This window comes from Neoarius graeffei, chromosome 25, assembly GCF_027579695.1.
Source record: "Neoarius graeffei isolate fNeoGra1 chromosome 25, fNeoGra1.pri, whole genome shotgun sequence".
In the NCBI taxonomy this organism is placed as follows: Eukaryota; Metazoa; Chordata; class Actinopteri; order Siluriformes; family Ariidae; genus Neoarius; species Neoarius graeffei.
Genome location: NC_083593.1, coordinates 41,712,750 through 41,734,059, shown reverse-complemented (window position 1 = coordinate 41,734,059; position 21,310 = coordinate 41,712,750). Strand labels below are relative to the sequence as shown.

Sequence of the window (21,310 nt, the reverse complement as noted above, 5' to 3'; positions counted from 1 at the left end):
TAGAATGGAATTTTCCACTCCAACAGTTACAGGGTGACCCCCCAAAAAATTTACACTTTCATAAATAAAACTTCAACACCATGTATCTCAGCTTCTAATACAAATTTTATTAACAATCTATACATCATTAGAAACAGCATACACAGTAGATTCTATTTCTTGATGTGTCCTCCTCCGACTGCCATGACTGCCTTCAGACGACTGCGGAAAACTTGACAAGTCTTCTTGATGTAGGATGCTGTCATCCGGTTCAAAGATCTCAGAACAGACCTCTGCAAGGCTGCTACAGAAGGGTGGGGCTTCTTACAGGCACTGTCCTCCACAGTTGCCCAGATACTATAATCCAGTGGATTAAGATCTGGACTCTGTGGAGGCCACATATCCTTGGGCCAGAATGCCTCCAGGTTGGCATTCAACCATTCTTGGGTCCTCTTGGAAGTGTGAGCAGGGGCACCGTCTTGTTGGAACACACAATTCCCATCAGGGTAGTTGGTCTGGATCCATGGCTTGACTTTTTTCTGCAGAATGTCCAGATATCCCTCAGTGTTGATGCGTACACCTGAGGGAATGAAAACTGGAGGCATCTTCTTGCCATCCAAGGAGATGAGACCAAAAACCATGACTGAAGCTTGGTGCTTTGTAGTGTTAGCGTACTTTACAGCATCTGGTACATCTGTGGAATCACCTCCAATCCATCGGTTGTTTCTTCGGTTTGATATGGCATCGACAATGAAGATCTTTTCATCTGAGAACAAGATCACATGACCTGGCGCAGCATGCTTGATGTTGTTCAACAATGCCTTGGACCGTTTCACCCTACTTTCTCTTTGAGCTTTAGTAAGAAGTGGAACCTTCACCCTGGCCCTGGACTTCATGTTAAGGTCATTTTTGACAAGTCGTTGCATTGAGGAAGGACTGACATCAAGCTCAGAAGCCATTTTTCTCATGGACCTGACAGGATTGGACTTGATTCATCGTTTAACCTTGTTAATCATGGGTTTTGTCCGTACAGACCGAGGGCGACCAGATCCAGGCTTTCTTTTGGCTGTTCCAGTGCGTTCTAACTTGTTTTTAATTTTGTACACTGCACGTCTTGATATTCCCAGTTGTGTTGCAATCTCAGTAGGAGACAGTCCGGCATGCAGTAATTCAGATACAGCAGAAGTTTTCTTCATTTTCAAACGAAGCACATGTAGTTGAGTGAAAAGAGCATAGCAGTGGAATTAGGAGTTCAACAGCAATCATTGGAGCGTTGAACAAAGTTAAAGAGACCTAAATTGGTGTTTATACAAGCAAGCAACCAAGTGTAAACTTTTTTTTTGGGTCACCCTGTAGAAGTTGATCGTGCTTCCATTTGCGGCCTTTCTGTTACGCGGGTGATCTGTTCGGACGTTATCACTGAAAAGGTGAGTTCTGACAGTTTTTTGTTTTAGTCTTGCAGTATAAGGCAATAGAATGTTTCTTTTTCATCTTACTTTCATATTTCGTAGTGTTTGCGTATTTTTGGCCAATATTTTGCAACCATGGTCAATTTAGATCGAACTTTTGATGGAATCTATGGCCAGTCATTTTGCCCCGCCCCCGCCTCGCGCTCCGTCCGGTGTGGTAGTGATGTCCGGTTGCTCATGCGCCGCAGCAGAGACCCGCGCGACCTTCAGCCGGTACAGTCGCTGCTCTTTTACCACCGCCGTTATTCTCATCTTTCCGGTGTGTTCTTAATTTTTCCATTGTGTCCTATTTCGCCATATCAAATACCCAAAATGTATCATATTATTCATATTTAAGTGAATAATCAATTCAGTCATCATAACTCGGCATTTTTAACCCAAGCAATCAAAAAGAGGAAATTTATTCAATATTTTCACTCATCTGTGAAGGATGGGCTTTAATTCTTCATGATGTAGTTATTTTATATGTAAATCAATTTTACAAAAGCATTTGAATTGTAATCAAAAATTCCACAGTGGAGGCCAGATAAAGCAAGATACGATCTTTATTCTTATTAAACATGACAAAAGAAACATTGAGTGTTAGGTAAATGCAAAAAAAAAAAAGTAAAATTAGAAAATTTATTTTTTGACCATCATGTCCCAAATGAGAGACCAGTTTCTGAGACGGACCCATATCTGACTTGATGCTCTCCCTAATAATATATACTTGTAAAAGTATAATGATATATACTTGATGCTCTCCCTAATACAATGTGCAATTATGAAGTTTAACTGTTCTAAAAAACTCATTTCTCTCATGTTCGTATTTCTTACCCTTATCTAAAACAAGTATACTTCAAGATCATTTTATTAAGTATATTTAAGTAAAGTTAAATTATATTTCCTAAAGTATACTTTTGTGTGGGCGGCACGGTGGTGTAGTGGTTAGCGCTGTCGCCTCACAGCAAGAAGGTCCTGGGTTCGAGCCCCGGGGCCGGCGAGGGCCTTTCTGTGTGGAGTTTGCATGTTCTCCCCGTGCCCGCGTGGGTTTCCTCCGGGTGCTCCGGTTTCCCCCACAGTCCAAAGACATGCAGGTTAGGTTAACTGGTGACTCTAAATTGACCGTAGGTGTGAATGTGAGTGTGAATGGTTGTCTGTGTCTATGTGTCAGCCCTGTGATGACCTGGCGACTTGTCCAGGGTGTACCCCGCCTTTCGCCCGTAGTCAGCTGGGATAGGCTCCAGCTTGCCTGCGACCCTGTAGAAGGATAAAGCGGCTAGAGATAATGAGATGAGATGAGATACTTTTGTGTACCAAGTATACTGATATCAATGTACTTACAGTATACTTGTAAGTAAACTAATCTAATACTTCTTGAGACTAAATTGGCCCACTTTTAGTGTATAAAAAGTATACTTTAAGTCTAAGAGAAGTAAACTTCGAATATACAACTAGTATTTTTTATTTTGTACTGCAAGTATACCACAAGTAAACTTATATACTAATAGTTTACTAGTTCTATACTTGTATTCCACTCTTTAGTTTACAAAAGCATACTTCATAGTCTACTGGAAATATACTATGAGTTTACTTGTTTTATACTTCTAGTCCACTTTTTAGTTTACTAAAGCATACTTTATAGCATACTGGAAATATACTACTGGTTATATACATCTAGTTAATAACACAATGTACATAAAAGATAACACTGTTTACTCTTAAGCTATTCCACCCCAGAGCTGACCACAAACTTATGGTACATGTACAGTATTTAAAACATGCTGTCGTATATCACAAAGAAGCCAGTATGTGTGAAAAAGAAGTATTTTATAGGCTACTATCAAAAGGATAAGCACACCTACAGGGCAAGTACACTTAAACATAAGGCACAAATATTTTAATACTTTATTACATTTGTGTTAAGTATATCTTATCAAAAGGTTAAGTATAAGCTTAATATACTTAGAATTTTCTATCTACTTTTCAGTATAAGCCAAGTACAGTGGTGCTTGAAAGTTTGTGAACCCTTTAGAATTTTCTATATTTCTGCATAAATATGACCTAAACATCATCAGATTTTCACACAAGTCCTAAAAGTAGATAAAGATAACCCAGTTAAACAAATGAGACAAAAATATTATACTTGGTCATTTATTTATTGAGGAAAATGATCCAATATTACATATCTGTGAGTGGCAAAAGGATGTGAACCTCTAGGATTAGCAGTTAATTTGAAGGTGAAATTAGAGTCAGGTGTTTTCAATCAATGGGATGACAATCAGGTGTGAGTGGGCACCCTGTTTTATTTAAAGAACAGGGATCTATCAAAGTCTGATCTTCACAACACATGTTTGTAATGTTCATGAGTCCACCATCAGGAGAACACCGAACAACAATGGTGTGCATGGCAGGGTTGCAAGGAGAAAGCCACTGCTCTCCAAAAAGAACATTGCTGTTCATCTGCAGTTTGCTAAAGATCACGTGGACAAGCCAGAAGGCTATTGGAAAAATGTTTTGTGGACGGATGAGACCAAAATAGAACTTTTTGGTTTAAATGAGAAGTGTTATGTTTGGGAAAGGAAAACACTGCATTCCAGCATAAGAACCTTATCCCATCTGTGAAACATGGTGGTGGTAGTATCATGGTTTGGGCCTGTTTTGCTGCATCTGGGCCAGGACGGCTTGCCATCATTGATGGAACAATGAATTCTGAATTATACCAGCGAATTCTAAAGGAAAATGCCAGGACATCTGTCCATGAACTGAATCTCAAGAGAAGGTGGGTCATGCAGCAAGACAACGACCCTAAGCACACAAGCTGTTCTACCAAAGAATGGTTAAAGAAGAATAAAGTTAATGTTTTGGAATGGCCAAGTCAAAGTCCTGTCTTTAATCCAATCGAAATGTTGTGGAAGGACCTGAAGCGAGCAGTTCATGTGAGGAAACCCACCAACATCCCAGAGTTGAAGCTGTTCTGTGCAGAGGAATGGGCTAAAATTCCTCCAAGCGGGTGTGCAGGACTGATCAACAGTTACCGGAAAGATTTAGTTGCAGTTATTGCTGCACAAGGGGGTCAGACCAGCTCCTGAAAGCAAAGGTTCACATACTTTTGCTACTCACAGATATGTAATATTGGATCATTTTCCTCAATAAATAAATGGCCAAGTATAATATTTTTGTCTCATTTGTTTAACTGGGTTCTCTTTATCTACTTTTAGGACTTGTGTGAAAACCTGATGATGTTTAGGTCATATTTATGCAGAAATATAGAAAATTCTAAAGGGTTCACAAACTTTCAAGCACCACTGTATGATGATTGTATTTTGATTCAAAGCCAGTCATGTTGAATTTCAGTAAAGAGTTAATGAAGTCAATATTTCAAATAGATTGGTCAAAGCTTTGTACTGTTATTGGAACCCTGAAGCATGTGTTGAACTTGTTAGGACTAGGACTGTTTTGGCCTCTAGAGGCCGCTGTTATTTCCTTTTCATGTCGTGTTTATTTTGGCCTCTAGAGGCCGCCACTGTTCCTGTGTTTTGTGTTTGTGTTAATTGCCTAATTATCTTCACCTGTGTCCTTAATTAGTTTGTCTATTTATACCCCTGAGTTCAGTCCTCTTGTCACGGAGTCTTTGTGCTGTTATGTTTATCTCCAGTTTCCTTTGTACTGTGTTTTTTGATCTTCTTAGCTTTTGTATTTTTGCACTTTGCTTTTCTTTTGGATTATACTCTTTGGTTTTTTTTTGTCTTTTGTTTTGCCCTGTATATAGTGTATATAGTTTAAATAAACCTTTTGATTCTTTTTCTACTTCCGCCTCACGCCTCTGCATTTGAGTCATCCCCCTGGTGGCCTAGTGGGGGTTTGCTGGATTATCACACCAACGAACCAGGTTCGAATCCCAGCAAAACCCTAACAGAAAGACTCCGTCATGACCGACTCAGCAGAGGCTGCTTCAACTGTCTACCCGGCCAACCTTCAGGGAATTATGGCAGCTTTGACACGCTTCGGAGCAACCATGGACGCTCATGGACGTACGCTCACCAGCCAACGTGAGGCCCTCGCTCGCCACGAGGAACTGCTTCAGCAAATTGGGAAAACCCTGGCACAGCTGACATCTCTGCCTGCATCTCCTGCTCCTGATCCAGTTCCTGCTCCTGATCCAGCTCCCACTCCTGCTCCAGTGCCTCCTGCAATGCTGCCTTCTTCACCTCGCGAACCCAGCCTTCCTGCACCACAGAGGTATGACGGCAAGCACAGTGAGTGCCGAGAGTTCCTTACCCAGTGTCAACTCACCTTTGAGCTTCAGCCTACCACCTACACTACGGATCGCCGCAAGATTGCCTTTGTGATCACCTTATTAGCTGGTAAGGCGCGAGCCTGGGCTACTGCTATCTGGCAAAGACAGGGACCTGAGTGCTTTGATTTCCAGCTGTTTTCTGAAGAGATGCTTCGGGTCTTCGATCAGGCAGACATCAGTACCGACGCAGCCCGAAAGCTCATGTCCATCCGGCAAGGAGGAAGCGTCGCAGATTACGCCATCTCGTTCCGAACACTCGCAGCAGTAAGTGGATGGAACGAGACTGCCCTGGTGTCAGCCTTCCACCATGGTCTGTCTGACCCCATCAAGGACGGTCTGGCCTCTATTGGATGCCCAAGTGACCTCGAAACCCTCATCTCACATGCTATTCGTCTGGACAACAGGATGAGAGAACGCCACCAAGCCTTGAGCCCCCCCAGCCTCCCTACCTCTACCTGGAGACCGTCTACCTCCTTCAGTGACTGTCCAGAACCCATGCAAGTGGGTCGTACTCGCCTCTCCGCATCTGAGAGGGAGCGCAGAAGGAGGGACAAGTGCTGCATCTACTGTGGCAAACCTGGTCACTTCCGAGCATCATGTCCCGAACTCTTGGGAAAAGGACCGCCCCGTCCAGCCGAGGGAGGGTTGTGACGGGGCCTACCCTCTCTCCCGGACTCCCTGGCCAAGGAATCTACATCCCGGTCTCCATCTCCTGGGGTGAGTCTGTCCACTCTTGTCAAGCTTTGATAGACTCAGGGGCGGCTGGGAACTTTATGGATATTCACTTCGCCCAAAGCATCAATATTCCGACTGCACCTCTTGAAGTCCCACTGTCTGTGTCTGCCCTCGATGGCCAAGCGTTAGGTGATGGAAGAGTCACCCAAGTTACTTCTCCAGTTTTCCTCCAGTCTCAAGGTCACAAGGAAGAAATATCCCTGCACCTGATTCCTTCACCTGAGTTCCCAGTTATTCTAGGCCTTCCTTGGCTTACTCGCCACAACCCTCGCATAGACTGGGTAACAAGCCAGGTTGTGGAATGGGGCCCTGCATGCCATGCCTCTTGTCTGCTCTCTAGCTCTCCTGTGTCTCCTGCCGAGCCCCCTGATCTCACCGAGTTATCTCAAGTTCCCACAGAGTACTGGGATCTCAAGGAGGTATTCAGCAAGAGCAGGGCCGCCGTTCTTCCTCCGCACCGGGCCTACGACTGTGCCATCGACTTGCTCCCTGGGACTACCCCTCCTCGTGGCAGACTGTTTTCACTCTCTCAGCCAGAACGCAAGGCCATGGAGGAATACCTCAAAGATGCCCTGGTCTCTGGGTTTATTCGACCCTCGACTTCACCTGCTGGAGCCGGCTTCTTCTTTGTCGGCAAGAAGGATGGGGGGCTCCGACCATGTATTGATTACAGGGGCCTGAATAAGATCACTGTGCGCAACCGATATCCCCTTCCGCTGATGTCCACAGCTTTCGACCTGCTCCAAGGCGCCACCGTCTTCACCAAGTTGGACCTACGGAACGCATACCACCTCATCCGTATCCGACAGGGAGACGAGTGGAAGACTGCCTTTAACACCCCGTCTGGGCACTACGAATACCAGGTGATGCCCTTCGGACTCACCAACGCACCAGCTGTTTTTCAGGCCCTAATCAACGACGTCTTAAGGGACATGATTAACCTATACGTTTTTGTCTACCTCGATGACATCCTTATCTTTTCCAAGACCGTGCAGGAGCACCGCCACCATGTCCGCCAGGTTCTCCAGAGGCTGCTACAGAACAATCTGTTCGCCAAGGCCCAGAAATGCGAATTTCATGTTCCCGAGGTCTCCTTTCTGGGATTTATTGTACGGACAGGCCAACTCCAAATGGACCCTGCCAAGACCCTGGCCGTCCGGGATTGGCCTACTCCCAAGTCCGTTAAGGAGGTTCAGCGGTTCTTAGGATTCGCTAACTTCTACCGCAAGTTCATCAGGAACTTCAGTTCTGTGGCAGCACCCATGTCAGACCTCACCAAAGGGACAGGTGGATCTTATGGCTGGTCTCCTCAGGCAGAAAAGGCGTTCAAAGACCTCAAGGACCGCTTCTGCACGGCACCCATTCTGGTTCTCCCGGACACCTCCCAACCATTCATCGTGGAGGTGGACGCCTCGGACAGTGGTGTCGGCGCGGTGCTCTCTCAACGTTCGGAAGGAAAGCTGCACCCCTGCGCTTACTTCTCCCACCGCCTGAGTCCTGCTGAGTCCCGGTACGATGTGGGGGATCGAGAACTGCTAGCGGTCAAACTGGCCCTTGAGGAGTGGAGGCACTGGCTGGAGGGAGCACAACATCCATTCCTGGTTTGGACTGACCACAAGAACCTGGAGTACCTCCAGCAAGCCAAGAGACTGAACCCTCGACAGGCTAGGTGGGCCCTGTTTTTCAGTCGATTTGACTTCACCCTCTCATACCGCCCCGGCTCCAAGAACACCAAACCTGACGCACTGTCCAGACTGTTCTCTGCCACTAACAGGGAGAATGAAGTCGGGCCTATTATCCCTGTGTCCCGGATTGTGGCCCCTGTCCGCTGGGGTATTGAGGAGGCTGTCCGACGAGCCCAACGCCAGGACCCCGGTCCTGGGACGGGGCCACCAGGCCTCTTGTACGTCCCACATCAAGCCCGGGCCAAGGTTCTCCAGTGGGGTCACTCTTCCCCTCTCACCGCCCACCCGGGAGCTCGGAGGACCCTGGACTTCCTGAAAAGACGCTTCTGGTGGCCTAACATGGAGCAGGAAGTAAGGTCATTTGTCCTGTCCTGTGAGGTTTGCACCAGAACCAAGAACCCACGACAGCGTCCCCAGGGTCTCCTGCATCCTCTGACCATTCCCCGGCGTCCCTGGTCCCACGTGGCAGTCGACTTTATCACGGGTCTCCCTGAGTCACAAGGTAACACGGTCATTTTGGTCTTAGTTGACAGATTCTCCAAGGCCTGCCGCTTCATACCACTGTGCAAACTCCCCTCTGCTCTTGAAACTGCAAAACTTTTGTTTAATCATGTCTTCCGAGTCTTTGGTCTTCCACAGGACATCGTCTCAGACCGAGGGCCCCAGTTCTCCTCCCGAGTGTGGCACGGGTTCTGCAAGGTCATCGGAGCCACTGCCAGCCTCTCCTCTGGGTTTCACCCACAGTCCAATGGTCAGACGGAGAGGCTCAACCAGGACCTGGAAACCACCCTGCGAGGCCTGGCTATGGATAACCCGACATCGTGGAGCACCTGGCTGCCATGGGCGGAGTACGCCCACAACACCCTGCAGTCATCGGCCACCAAGCTGTCGCCATTCCAGTGCCAATTCGGGTTCCAGCCACCTCTGTTCCCGGACCAGGAGGAGGACGCGGGGGTGCCCTCGGTCAACCAATATGTGAGACGGTGTCGCAAGACCTGGAGCAAGGTCAGGAAGACCCTCATACAGACCTCCAGAACCAACCAGACTCAGGCCAACCGCCATAGAAGACCTGCACACGCTTTCCGCCCTGGGCAGCGTGTTTGGCTGTCCACTAAGGACCTTCCACTGCGGGTGGAGAACCGCAAGCTTGCTCCTCGCTACATTGGCCCCTTCAAGGTGGTGCGCAGGGTGAACCCTGTCTCCTACCGGCTCCAGTTGCCCCGGACTCTGAGGATCAACCCCACTTTCCATGTTTCCCTGTTACGGCCCGTACTGACGTCTACGTATGCCCCTGCCCCTAGGAACCCCCCACCCCCCCGCATCTTCCAGGGGCAGACTGTGTTCACTGTGAATCGCCTGCTTGACTCCCGCCGGGTCCGCGGAGGGTTGCAATATCTGGTGGACTGGGAGGGCTATGGTCCTGAGGAGCGCTGCTGGGTTCCTGCTCGGGATGTCCTTGATAAAGAACTATGTCGGGACTTCCATTCGGCCCATCCGGATCGCCCTGGGAACGTCAGGAGACGCTCCTAGAGGGGGGGGTCCTGTTAGGACTAGGACTGTTTTGGCCTCTAGAGGCCGCTGTTATTTCCTTTTCATGTCGTGTTTATTTTGGCCTCTAGAGGCCGCCACTGTTCCTGTGTTTTGTGTTTGTGTTAATTGCCTAATTATCTTCACCTGTGTCCTTAATTAGTTTGTCTATTTATACCCCTGAGTTCAGTCCTCTTGTCACGGAGTCTTTGTGCTGTTATGTTTATCTCCAGTTTCCTTTGTACTGTGTTTTTTGATCTTCTTAGCTTTTGTATTTTTGCACTTTGCTTTTCTTTTGGATTATACTCTTTGGTTTTTTTTTGTCTTTTGTTTTGCCCTGTATATAGTGTATATAGTTTAAATAAACCTTTTGATTCTTTTTCTACTTCCGCCTCACGCCTCTGCATTTGAGTCATCCCCCTGGTGGCCTAGTGGGGGTTTGCTGGATTATCACACCAACGAACCAGGTTCGAATCCCAGCAAAACCCTAACAGAACTAGAAATAACCTTAAACCAGAACCAAGTCTTATTTGGGTATATATTATTGGAATGACCTTAACAGCCTTGTTTGGATACATATTTATCACTTAGCGCAGGTGGTTTATTTTCATATTAAGAATAATCAGGGAAGTCTGTCCTTGAATTGAGAACAGTGCAGTTCACTTTGGGGATATTGGAAGAAAGAGGTGGAAATGTATCCTTATATAGTGTAAGTCTGGCATTGGTGGAATACTATAAAAATGGATAATTTTGAGATTTGGAACCAGTTCACTCTGCAGACCGAACTTGGCCTTTGTTAACTGATTTAATAAAAGTCGAAACTTTTCTGCAACCTCTTTGACTTTGGATCATTTTTGCTTGGGAGAGTTTAGGTTTTGAGAGTTTCCGTCCCAGTACTGACCAACGATCTGCATAGCCAAAGTCCTTCCCACGCCAAATGGTGCATAGGGCGGCGCCTATCTCCATTTCCGTAGCCCTCGACCTCTTGCCTATTACATAGCTAGGGTTACAGTGGGGGGCTAGTCCTCTGGTAACCGCGAGAGTTTGACTCCCTACTCACATATGTATTGCAGCATGCCTTGCCAGATGGCAGTAGGTACCATTTTTACTTTATGATGGTCTTTGGTATGACCCGACCATGAGTCAAACTCATGATCTCCCGATCGAGAGGTGGACAAGCTGGCCACTAGCCAGTAACGATCTGCATAAATGAGCCTTTAATCGGGTACCAACCTTTGTTATATAGTATTGCTTTGTTATACTTTTTATTTCTAAAATATTCAATGTGGGGCGGCACGGTGGTGTAGTGGTTAGCGCTGTCGCCTCACAGCAAGAAGGTCCAGGTTCGAGCCCCGTGGCCGACGAGGGCCTTTCTGTGCAGAGTTTGCATGTTCTCCCTGTGTCCGCGTGGGTTTCCTCCGGGTGCTCCGGTTTCCCCCACAGTCCAAAGACATGCAGGTTAGGTTAACTGGTGACTCTAAATTGACCGTAGGTGTGAATGTGAGTGTGAATGGTTGTCTGTGTCTATGTGTCAGCCCTGTGATGACCTGGCGACTTGTCCAGGGTGTACCCCGCCTTTCGCCCATAGTCAGCTGGGATAGGCTCCAGCTTGCCTGCGACCCTGTAGAACAGGATAAAGCAGCTAGAGATAATGAGATGAGATGAGATGAGATATTCAATGTGTAACATAGACCTGGTGGCACGGTGGTGTAGTTGTTAGCATTGTTGCCTCACAGCAAGAAGGTCCTGGGTTCGAGCCCAGTGGCTGATGAGGGCCTTTCTGTGTGGAGTTTGCATGTTCTGTCCGTGTGGGTTTCCTCTGGGTGCTCTGGTTTCCCCCACAGTCCAAAGACATGCAGGTTAGGCTAATTGGTGGCTCTAAATTGACCGTGGTTGTGAATGGTTGTTTGTCTCTATGTGTCAGCCCTGTGATGACCTGGCAACTTGTCCAGGGTGTATCTCGCCCATAGTCAGCTGGGATAGGCTCCAGCGACCCTGTAGAACAGGATAAGCTTATATAAATATTTATATATACAGTATATATTGTTTCTCTTAATATAAATATTTTATCTGATTTTACAAGTAAGGTGAGAGAGAAACGGCATTTCGATTCTCCTATATGTCCTGGATATATCGTGAATTGACAATAAAAATCGTTGAATCTTATTGACTGACCCCTGGTTTCAGCTGCCAGTCATTAATACTCCGATTCAACAGGTGGCGCTGTTGTCCTGAAACAGTGAACGAGTCAAGCGCTTTTCACTCCAGAGGAAGAATTTTGGATTGAAAAAAAAAAAAAAAAAAAGATGGCGACGCGTTTGAAGGTTAGGCACACTTAAAAATGAATCTTTCATTTCACATCGTTTGGATTAAAATGTTTAATTACTTATTAAACGTATTGTGCATGATGTAAATGAACACTTTGTCCATTTATTTTGTCTGTTCGGTGTTTAAAAGGAATCGAAACGCTCGAGACTGTATCTTTTATTTCTTCCATCTCTAGTTATTTAGCAAGAATGCAAAAGAGCAAAGTATAAATACTATATTATGATATACTTTTTTATTTCCTCCACATTTAAGGGGTACATCAGGGAACTGAATGTGTTAGTTTAGTTCTTACGGGTCTATGAATTGCATGTGTATGCATGCACTGAATTGACAGGACTGTTGATAGTCTGTATCTCAAATGTCACACACCAAGAGGGCAGTTGGGGATTAGATGCCTTGCTCAAGGGCACTTCAGCCATCATACAGAAGGAGGGGAAAGTGCTGTTTATTCATTCAACTCCCTCTACATTTTTCCTGCTAGTCCTGGGACTCGAACCAGCAACCCTTTGGGCCCACTGCTTCACTCATCTTCAGGCTATGCATCCAAGGAGAAGCCTACAGTCATGACTGTTACACCTGATACTTCTCCTTGGATGCAAAACTAACATTTGTTATCTCATCTCATTATCTCTAGCCGCTTTATCCTTCTACAGGGTCGCAGGCAAGCTGGAGCCTATCCCAGCTGACTACCGGCGAAAGGTGGGGTACACCCTGGACAAGTCGCCAGGTCATCACAGGGCTGACACATAGACACAGACAACCATTCACATTCACACCTACGGTCAATTTAGAGTCACCAGTTAACCTAACCTGCATGTCTTTGGACTGTGGGGGAAACCGGAGCACACCCACGCAGACACGGGGAGAACATGCAAACTCCGCACAAAAAGGCCCTCGCCGGCCACGGGGCTCGAACCCGGACCTTCTTGCTGTGAGGCAACAGCACTAACCACTACACCACCGTGCACGCAACCTGTATGAAATTATTTCTGTACAACCGTATATATATGTTTTTTTTTTTTTTCCCCAGGTGCTTCAGACTTTTAAAGCTCTCCATCGAACACGGATGACTGTGTTTAAAGATGATGACCGGGCTTTGACAGGTAGACAAAATATAAATAGTACACTGGTTGTTCAAAGTGTTTATTGTCATATTATGCACACTAAGGACGTGTCCTCTTGCACAATGAAATTCTTAGTTTGCTGTCCACCATGAATGCCAATTACAAATAAATAAATAGGCGGAAGAAATAATACAAAGTAAAGGCAATGTAGTGCAAAAACAAACAGTATAGTACGAAATAAAGGTAAATGTAGTGCAAAATAGGCAGTATCATACAAAAATAAGGCAATGATCGGACGTAGCAGCAAAAAAAAGGGCAGTAATGTGCAAACAGATGTAAACAGTCAAGGGCGGTTTACAGGGAGGTAGTCTATGGTTATAGACTCCTGTCAGCTGTTCAGGAGTCTGATGGCGGTGGGAAAGAGAGTTTTCTAGTCTGTAGTTATGCCTTTGTCTTAAATAGTACTTTAAGTCCTTAGACTACGTTCAGACTGCACCCTGAAACAACCCATATCCGATTTTTTTGCCCGTATGCGACCTGTATCCGATTTGTTATTGACAATCTGAACGACACAGATCCGATTTTTTCACATGCGACCCAGGCCGCTTGGATATGTGGTCTTAAATCCGATGCATATCCGATATTTTCACATGCGACTGCAGTCTGACCGGACAGGTCGCATTCATGCGACCTACACGTCATCAGCAAGAGACAAACGTCACTATTCTGCGTTGGCTAATCCCGCCTCTTTGGTGGAGAACAACAACATTTGTACAGTTTTCAGAATTTAAATAGACTTTTATAGAATTGATCAAGCTAATGGTGGATTTGGTAGGGACCTGGATGTTTATCTGTTAGCCTGATTAAATAAAACAGTTTCTATAACTGATTTATAACTTAAACCATCCTGTATTACAAAATTATAAGATTGTTCTGGAAATTTCCAGTAATTTGACACCTTCGGTCTCATTACTCTGCTGCCCACATTAATCAGATTATTGTGCGAGTTCCGCCGCCGCCACAAAAACCACATCGCCAGGTCTCGCCTCATCTCCATAGCAAACTGCACTGGTGTTTATGCACCTTGAGCCAGCACTGAGAGAAGTTGCAGAATTCAGCTGGCTATAAACAATCTAAATAAATATTTATAAAAATGTAGAAAAAGTTTATTAATATGACGAAATAAATATGTGCAAATTATTAAGCCTGAATTAAGAGTTTGGTAATACAGCGGCCGTATCCCAAATGACTGCCTACTGAAGCTCGAGTGCACTATATAGAGTTTAAAAATCCATGACTTCCTAGTAACATGTAGTGCACTTATATAGAAATTAGAGAGACATTTAGGAGTCAACCCTCGTTACCAGGCTACACGTTTTCATTTCAGTTCAGAAACAAAAACACACACGAGACCTCACACTTTAACACTAACCAGATAATTAAACAAACAAACAAAAAAAGAAATCATTAAACATGAAGAGTGCGCTTTTTTTTGTTTACGTATTACGTAGATGCGCTTATTACGTGTCAATTTGCGCATGCGGGACACTTTTGGGTCGTTTTCCGTTCATATTGGAGATCGCATACAAGTCTCATATAATTGGTAATGTGAACGGCCTAACAAAAAAATCGGATTTCACAACAAATCGGATACGGGTCGTTTCAGGTTGCAGTCTGAACGTAGTGTTAGAGCCTCCTCAGTGCCTGCCCTTTTGTTGATTAGGTCAAAGCGCAGACTTATGGTGCACGAGTCCTCAAGGGACACTTCAAAAGTTTGACACAATTTATCATTCTGCGATTCCATCAAACAGCTCTCTTTGCATACTTGTAGCAGCATTCATTGGTTTATGCTTATTTATAAAACTCTTCCTGGACACCTGCCCACCCCCATTATTGCTGTCAGTATCTGTGCTCTTCCCTTTTCATCAGAGTCGTCATTGTCATAACATAATTAATTAATTGCTTGTGAATGCAATCTATGAAATTTTGTCATTTTCAGTGGCGTGATATAGATCAAAATAACTCCATGTTTAATCGGGCTGTTTTCGTTTCATGTATCTTGCAAGTATGTTTCTGCTCAAAGGCAAATTGATGATGGAATAATGACCAATTAAACAGTACATTATATTACTTGTTGCTTATAAATACCGTTTGAGTACAGCTTTTGTTTACTCTGTATAATTACTGTAGCTGATACCTTATATAAAAAAGTTTTTGTTTTCTATCTTGCCGGAGTGTTATGTCAAAATATGACTTATTATCTTTAAATAATTAGTTAATTGGTTAGGAGTGTGGGAAATAATTAGTAATTGTTACTATTGCTGGGTTTCAGTCACGTGACTTTTCTTAGTGGTTTTACCAGAAGTGAAATAGCTGGTGGTCTAAACGGCTGCCGTAGTGCAAACAACTAGCGATAACTTATCAGAGTACGCTCGTAATCTAGAAGCCACTGCTCACTTTAGATATATTCATTAGATTGCTATGTGCAATGGAATCGACCCCTACAGTCTGGGAAAGAAGGATTTGTCATATGATCTCGAAAACTACCCTTCAGTCGAGTTCCCCGACATCTCGAACTATCTGGTGTTGCAGACGTCCTTCTACACCGCAAAACAGATGGAAGAGTATGGAGGCTTACAACTTTTTTGTACTGTACAGGGTTTTTTCTAGAAAAATTTAGTATGAGGGCGCTCACCATGGCGAGGGAGCGAAGCGGGGGGGGAGATGGTGCCGGTTGTCCCCCCCCCGCCGTGCAAAGCCTTTGAAAAATGCTCCAATGGGACATTCTGAGGCTATCTGAGAGGGAAATTGTAACAAATTGTCTGTCAACATTGAAAAAGAAAGAAGTAATCTTCTTCTGCCCCGGACAGTCTTTGGCTTTCTTCTGCTTCGTGCCGTGGGATGACATCTTTAAATGCCCAAGTGTCAACAAAAACAACTCGCGAATTACTTCTGTCAAAAGCTCCCGCGCCGGTGGATGAAAGGTCATTCAGTCTTGAGAAATCTCGCTCTACAAGTCAGCTGACCTTGTATGTAACCCATGTCAAATCTCGCGAGAGCAGCCGCGACAAGTAAACAACTAAACAACATGGCGCCTCAGTCTGGAAAACGCCAATTCGGATTGTTTTTGCACCGTCTGGCAGTGTATCTACGATGATTGGAATATTTTTGGAGCAATTATAACGTATTTGATGATCAGACACATTGTCACGTAGTGTTGCTGGGATGTTTTCACGGAGTCGGTAAGGGGGCGCACGCCGAGAGTAAGAGGGCGCAGCGCCCCTGTTCCCCCATTTAGATGAAAGCCTGCTGTATGTGGTTGGGTAAAGGACCTCGGTATCAAGTTGCTGCTGAATGAATCCTGTATTGTTTTTGCCCGTGTATTTTTTTTTTTTTAAGCTTTTCGTTTGCGTCTTTACAATGAAGCGCTGCAAGTTGAAGTGTAAACAAACAACAGTTTGCTTGATTCGCACTTGTGTTGGCTCTTATCTCTCAGGTAAATTATTCACAAAGATCATCAGAAACCCCTTTAAAGACCTGGATCTTAGTTAAACAAGATGGAGAAGTGATCACGGCGCATTGTAACTGTACGGCTGGGGAAGAATTTTGTCGCGACTTTCATGCCCATGGACTTTGTGAGGAGTAAACAAAGAAACAGCTGGGGACTTTAGCGCTTCGCGACTAAAAAAAAGTACCGTAAAATAACGACACATAGCAAGAAAAGTACTTGGAAAACACTAAGGACATAGGTGAGAGGGTCCGAGGGAGATGCAAAGCTTTCATGAAGTGATCTCTGCAAACTCAAACATGCTTCGACTCGGCTCCCTTAGGTTTCAGCAAGAGGTTCAAAAGCCACCTTTCTCGATGTCTGTGTTCGTTCACCCTTTTTTATTAGTTCACAGTGAACCCTGAAGAAACTTTTATCAGTTTCATGGTTTGATTGATTCGAACAACCTAAAACAACGCAAGCGTAAGGCATTTTTCATGCGAGCAATGCACCTTCTCTGTACAAACACTTTGTCAACTGAGCTTTGGTAGACCACCAGCTAAAGTTTTGAGTAACTGAGGTGGATGTGACGACACGTGAAACCCAGCAGTAGGTGGAATACACAGAAGCATTACTACGAAGCAAGTAGTAACAATAAAATAGTTGATTACCAAGGGAAATGAAGTTACTTTTTCATTACTTTTCTTTTTCAAACCACAGCTGCCAGATTAAAGATCAATGAAGAATTTAAGAAGAACAAAAATGAAACCTCAGAAGAAACTATACAGCAGGTGTGGCTCCTGTATACAATACAAATAAATGATAACAGAAATTGTAATTTATTTGGCCAACCTTTATGGACTCTTTTGATGATGATTATTGATTATCTTACAACCCCGATTCCAAAAAAGTTGGGACAAAGTACAAATTGTAAATAAAAACGGAATGCAATGATGTGGAAGTTTCAAAATTCCATATTTTATTCAGAATAGAACATAGATGACATATCAAATGTTTAAACTGAGAAAATGTATCATTTAAAGAGAAAAATTAGGTGATTTTAAATTTCATGACAACAACACATCTCAAAAAAGTTGGGACAAGGCCATGTTTACCATTGTGAGACATCCCCTTTTCTCTTTACAACAGTCTGTAAACGTCTGGGGACTGAGGAGACAAGTTGCTCAAGTTTAGGGATAGGAATGTTAACCCATTCTTGTCGAATGTAGGATTCTAGTTGCTCAACTGTCTTAGGTCTTTTTTGTCGTATCTTCCGTTTTATGATGCGCCAAATGTTTTCTATGGGTGAAAGATCTGGACTGCAGGCTGGCCAGTTCAGTACCCGGACCCTTCTTCTACGCAGCCATGATGCTGTAACTGATGCAGTATGTGGTTTGGCATTGTCATGTTGGAAAATGCAAGGTGTTCCCTGAAAGAGACGTCGTCTGGATGGGAGCATATGTTGCTCTAGAACCTGGATATACCTTTCAGCATTGATGATGTCTTTCCAGATGTGTAAGCTGCCCATGCCACACGCACTAATGCAACCCCATACCATCAGAGATGCAGGCTTCTGAACTGAGCGCTGATAACAACTTGGGTCGTCCTTCTCCTCTTTAGTCCGAATGACACGGCGTCCCTGATTTCCATAAAGAACTTCAAATTTTGATTCATCTGACCACAGAACAGTTTTCCACTTTGCCACAGTCCATTTTAAATGAGCCTTGGCCCAGAGAAGACGTCTGCGCTTCTGGATCATGTTTAGATACGGCTTCTTCTTTGAACTATAGAGTTTTAGCTGGCAACGGCAGATGGCACGGTGAATTGTGTTCACAGATAATGTTCTCTGGAAATATTCCTGAGCCCATTTTGTGATTTCCAATACAGAAGCATGCCTGTATGTGATGCAGTGCCGTCTAAGGGCCCGAAGATCACGGGCACCCAGTATGGTTTTCCGGCCTTGACCCTTACGCACAGAGATTCTTCCAGATTCTCTGAATCTTTTGATGATATTATGCACTGTAGATGATGATATGTTCAAACTCTTTGCAATTTTACACTGTCGAACTCCTTTCTGATATTGCTCCACTATTTGTCGGTGCAGAATTAGGGGGATTGGTGATCCTCTTCCCATCTTTACTTCTGAGAGCCGCTGCCACTCCAAGATGCTCTTTTTATACCCAGTCATGTTAATGACCTATTGCCAATTGACCTAATGAGTTGCAATTTGGTCCTCCAGCTGCTCCTTTTTTGTACCTTTAACTTTTCCAGCCTCTTATTGCCCCTGTCCCAACTTTTTTGAGATGTGTTGTTTTCATGAAATTTCAAATGAGCCGATATTTGGCATGAAATTTCAAAATGTCTCACTTTCGACATTTGATATGTTGTCTATGTTCTATTGTGAATACAATATCAGTTTTTGAGATTTGTAAATTATTGCATTCCGTTTTTATTTACAATTTGTACTTTGTCCCAACTTTTTTGGAATTGGGGTTGTATTAATTTTAGATATTTGTTCTATATCTGGTTTCACCTCAACTGTAAGAACATGACGCTCTCCTTATCTTCTGCAGATGATTAAGATGAGCAGAGCTGTTGAGACAGTCCTGCGGGAAAACGTTCTACAAGCAGAGCATGTGGGAGAAAATAAGCTCGGTAATATAATAAGCTTGTGATAAATGTTGTATCGGTATGCAGAACACTAACAGTGCATTGTGGTTATACAATAGTTGTGAATAGTACCAATTGTAAATCAAATGTCTTGTTTTGTTTTGTGCAGTTCTGCGACCCCGGGAGAGTCTGCTTTTAGAAAACGTACCTTACAGTGACACACCGAGAAAAAAAGCATAACACGCAGGGATCTACAGAGCCATTCTTCTTTGCTGGACTAAAGATTTTCCATAAATCATCTAATAATATCCCTCTTGGAACACCGAGGACAACTTCTATGGATCCTGAAGAAATTATTAAAGTTATAAAGATTTTTAAAAATTCTGGTAATATTAAAAATAAACCAGAATTTCATGACTAAATCTTCCCCTGAAATTGCTCTCAGACGATACAGTAGATTTGAATTGTACTCTGCTCTTCAGGCCTCTGTGTGTGACTTAGCTTTAAACTAAACATTTAAAAAGCACTTGACAAGGCAAAGTAGCTATACTTTGCCTTGTCAAGTGCTTTTTAAATGTATGAAAACATTTACAAACTTTGCTTTATCATAGACTGAGTATCTCAGTATGCATCCTATTTCTGCGAAGTATTGCATAAACATCCCTTTTTCAATTTAAGTGTGTAATGTGAGCTTTCTATGATGTTTGATACATTGAATTAAGACAAATCATTATACATTACAGGCATTTAGCAAATGCTTTTATCCAGAGCGATGTACAACATACCCAGAGCAGCTTGGGGTTAGGTGCCTTGCTTAAGGGCACTTCAGCCATTCCTGCTGCTCTAGGGCACTGAACCAGCAACCTTTTGGTCCCAAAGCTGTTTCTCTAACCATTCAGCCATGGCTTCTAATGTGAGTTTATCTACACAGAAATCGATTTGATCACTTTCTCATTGTGCATAAATACAGTCTGTTCACAAACATCTGAGGGAAAAACAGCATTTGATATTTCCAGTACACTTTTTGTTTAACAGAACGTGCAAAGATATAGTGACAGTGTACTTCCCAGACTGGCTGCTTAGTGTATACTGTATTTGTAAATATCTTTTTTTTTTCTTTTCCTTGTGATAAATGTTGTTTTTGTCTTTGTAAAATGTATCCGTTTTGTGCTCGTGTCTGAAACAGCATCCTTGTCTTCCATGTGCACGCTGAATAAAACTCTGGAACAGGGTCAGCTTCAGAAAGCAGTGGTTGTGATTTAACCTGAAAACCTAAGGTGAGATGAACCAAAATCAGAGTTTTCTGTTCGTGATACAATGATCTGACACAAGATCATTTACCTTGACAGTTTCTGAGACTAACCTGCAAAACAGCAGGTTTAAAAAAGTTAACCTGGAAGCTGCCTTGAGTATTCAGGAGCAGGAAATCTGAGCATATGTTCATCACTGTTGGAAATGTTATTTACTTTTACTGAAACTTTTAATGACAAGTGATTGTACCAATTTATGGCCAAAATGAGGTAATAATTAACAAATAATAACATCAACAATTTACATGTCTAATGTTGAGGGTGGTGGGTTTTTTTAGTCTTAGTATTTTTATGCCATAATCAATGTTGTTGGTGAACATCTCAGGGAAAAGTGTGGTTTACTGGGATAGGCTCCAGCTTGCCCGCAACCCTCATCTCATCTCATTATCTCTAGCCGCTTTATCCTGTTCTACAGGGTTGCAGGCAAGCTGGAGCCTATCCCAGCTGACTACGGGTGAAAGGTGGGGTACACCCTGGACAAGTCACCAGGTCATCACAGGGCTGACACATAGACACAGACAACCATTCACACCTACGGTCAATTTAGAGTCACCAGTTAACCTAACCTGCATGTCTTTGGACCGTGGGGGAAACCGGAGCACCCAGAGGAAACCCACGCGGACACGGGGAGAACATGCAAACTCCACACAGAAAGGCCCTCACCGGCCACGGGGCTCGAACCCGGACCTTCTTGCTGTGAGGCGACAGTGCTAACCACTACACCACTGTGCCGCCCTGCCCGCAACCCTGCACAGGATAAACAGCTACAGATAATGGCTAGATGGTCTAGCCCCTGGTGGTGTAGTGGTTAGCACTGCTGCCTCACAGTAAGAAGGT

General features: G+C 44.1%; 1 protein-coding gene across 1 annotated transcript; it reads left to right on the top strand.

Moving 5' to 3' along the window:
• Positions 1 to 11,963: 11,963 nt before the first annotated feature.
• Positions 11,964 to 19,695, top strand: lyrm7 (LYR motif containing 7). Its single transcript, XM_060909565.1, has 5 exons — positions 11,964 to 11,998; positions 13,033 to 13,105; positions 17,274 to 17,344; positions 19,127 to 19,208; positions 19,333 to 19,695. Exons 1-5 carry the CDS (start codon positions 11,981 to 11,983, stop codon positions 19,401 to 19,403), a joined length of 315 nt encoding a protein of 104 aa, XP_060765548.1. The 5' UTR covers positions 11,964 to 11,980; the 3' UTR covers positions 19,404 to 19,695.
• The last annotated feature ends 1,615 nt before the right edge of the window (positions 19,696 to 21,310 follow it).

Excerpts from the sequence above, each read along its gene's own strand:
- lyrm7 (XM_060909565.1), top strand. Across the intron at positions 17,345-19,126 it reads CAGAAGAAACTATACAGCAG|ATGATTAAGATGAGCAGAGC; the intron begins GTGTGGCTCCTG and ends TATCTTCTGCAG. Across the intron at positions 19,209-19,332 it reads TGTGGGAGAAAATAAGCTCG|TTCTGCGACCCCGGGAGAGT; the intron begins GTAATATAATAA and ends TGTTTTGTGCAG.